Below are 2,615 nucleotides of genomic sequence, written 5' to 3' on the forward strand. Positions count from 1 at the left end.
AAGTTAAAGCAAATGGAGGGAGTCAAGTTTAAATTTCTACTACACTCAGAGGCGGATCCAGGATCCGGACTCCCTGGGTGCCAAGTAAACTTATCGATTAAATTAATCATTATTCATTTTTTGATCTATAGGACAATTAACCAACCAATTAATAAAAATAGAACAATAATAAAATGGCAAAACTTAATCTTTCAAAAATATTACTAATATCATAATATAATATCCATAATTCATTACAATTGTCCACGATGAGTTTTCATATTCGGGAAACGATCAACGATGACCTCATTACTTACATTTGCAAATACATCACGCTCTATGTAATATACTAAAAAATTATTTAAATATTGATCACCAATACAATTTTGCACTTTATTTTTTATGTGCTTAATGTAAGAGAATGTTCTTTCCACAGTTGTCGTAGAAAGGGGTAAAATTAGAGCCAACTTCACAAATAAATAAACAAGTGAATAAGTCTCCACAAGATTTTCCTCAACTAATGCCTTTGTCAAATCACGAATTTCTTGCAAGTTGGAGAATTTGAAATTACCACCTCGCATATGAATTATGAAAGTATCAAGTTGGTAACTCAAATCTCGAAGCTTTTCATCGTCAAACTCATTTGGATAATACTTCGCTAAAGTCATGATTCTACCTTTATCAAAGTTAGAGAAATTATTGACAGAATTCAAGCTGCCCATCCCAAGAAGCAAATCACTACTCACTATATCAAAACGATCATTAAGCTCTTGAAGTTGCACATCAATGACAGCACAAAAGATTTCAACACGCAAATGGTACGAATAACAAACATCCAAACACTTATGCTTTGACTTTTTATGAAAATAAGGCTCATCTAATTTGGGAATTAAGATACCATGTGAATCAAAAAATGAAGAAACATCATCCAACAAAGATTTCCACCCATTTTCTCTTATATCTTGCAATCTTTTCTTTGAAATGTTAAGAAAATTCATGAAATTAACAATATCTTGATCTTTTTTTTGTAAAATCCTGCTCAACTCATTTGACATGGCCAACACTTTCAACATCAAGTGAAGCATAAAAACAAATTTTAATATTTTGACCTTTGTCAAAAGATATTCCGCTTGATTTCTATCACTTTAGGTAGAACCTTCAATTTCAATCACTCCAAGCACATGAATAATAGATGAGAAAATAACTAGAAAGTTATCCAATGTTTTGAAATGTGATCCCAACGAGTGTCACCCAATATTTGAAGCCCATGTTCTTGATGTGATCCTTGTCCAGTATGAGCTTTACCGGACTCAAGTAATTGCTTCAAATTTTTAGCTTGGTGATGACGAAGTAAATCTCTACGCTTAAAAGATCTTCCAACAACATTCAACACATTAGTAACATGATCAAAAAAGTCTTCAACTTCTAAGTATTTTCTAGCAATAGCAACAAGCGTTAGTTGAAATTGATGTGCAAAATAATGAATATAATATGCCGAAGGAATATCCTTCATAATTAAAGTTTTGAGACCATTTATCTCTCCTTTCATATTACTGGATCTATCATAGCCTTGTCCACGTATTTTGGATGGACTTCGTGAGTGATCGGAAAGCAAAGAATAAATTTCTTTCTTCAATGAGCATGCCGAAGTATCACTAATATGGACAAGACCGATAAATCATTCTGTAACTTCACCATTCTTATCAACATACCTCAAAACAAGAGTCATTTGTTCTTTGTGTGAGATGTCTTTGGATTCATCAACTAATATACCAAAATAATCTTCATTCAAGTCTCCAATTATAACTTTCAATGTTTCTTTCGCACAAGCATTGACAATATCCTTTTGGATCATAGGACAAGTCAAAGTATCATTTTGTAGAGCTTTTTCTAATATCACTTTTCCCACATCCGGATGTTTGTCTCCATGCCACCGCAAAACTCCTAAAAAGTAGCATTGATTAGTTGAAGATTCACTTTCGTCATGACCTCAAAAAGGCAATCTATGATACAAAAGAAGTATTTTCACTTCAATTGAAGCTTTCAAACGAATTCGGTACTCACTTTTTACCTTTTGAGAATGTTTGTCAAGAACAACTTGAATTGATTGACGATGATTTGACAAATCTATCATCTTATTGTAACACTTGTGGTGAACACTATTAATTTCACTAACATGTAAACGAAATCTTTCAAGAGCGTTATTCCAACCCCTAAAACCCCTTGATGCATAAAATCACCCGTAGTTTCATGAACAAATTTATTATTGAACAAATAACAACAAAGACAATATGCGGCATCTTTCTCCACACTATACTCCAACCAAGTAGAATGTGAACCTTTGAACCAACTTGAAGCAAATTGACGCATTCTACCTCCCATTTCACTTGAAGGATATGGTTTCAAGATAGGTTGACAAGGCCATTTTTCAATATAATATTTCCTCACTTCATCTCGTATTCGAGGATCATAATCAAAAATTGATCTTCTTTCTCCCGGATCGACTTTGAGTAAACCCAAATCGAGGTCAGTTATAAGACAAGAACGATAGACATTGACATTGAAATTACTAGAACTTGATTGAAAATAATTAACCTTCTTTAAAAAACTCTCCGTCTCAATTCACAAAACAAGAA

At 32.8% G+C, this 2,615-nt stretch overlaps 1 protein-coding gene across 1 annotated transcript; it reads right to left on the bottom strand.

The window, feature by feature from the left end:
* Nucleotides 1-233: 233 nt before the first annotated feature.
* On the bottom strand, nt 234-2,113 carry LOC124885663. The gene is made up of 4 exons (XM_047393904.1): nt 2,044-2,113; nt 1,692-1,923; nt 1,285-1,415; nt 234-1,042 (listed from the first exon to the last, which is right to left on the bottom strand). The coding sequence occupies exons 1-4, from the start codon at nt 2,111-2,113 to the stop codon at nt 234-236; spliced, it is 1,242 nt and encodes a 413-aa protein (XP_047249860.1).
* Between the last annotated feature and the right edge of the window lie 502 nt (nt 2,114-2,615).

Source organism: Capsicum annuum, chromosome 7 (genome assembly GCF_002878395.1).
Source record: "Capsicum annuum cultivar UCD-10X-F1 chromosome 7, UCD10Xv1.1, whole genome shotgun sequence".
Classification (NCBI taxonomy): Eukaryota; Viridiplantae; Streptophyta; class Magnoliopsida; order Solanales; family Solanaceae; genus Capsicum; species Capsicum annuum.

Bases quoted from the DNA above. Each gene is read 5' to 3' on its own strand.
- LOC124885663 (XM_047393904.1), bottom strand. From the start codon at position 2,113: ATGATAGATTTGTCAAATCATCGTCAATCAATTCAAGTTGTTCTTGAC. The intron at 1,416-1,691 runs GTATGTTGATAA...TGCTATTGCTAG, and splicing joins CAAATGACTCTTGTTTTGAG to AAAATACTTAGAAGTTGAAG. The intron at 1,043-1,284 runs GTAAAGCTCATA...TGATGTTGAAAG, and splicing joins GAAGCAATTACTTGAGTCCG to TGTTGGCCATGTCAAATGAG.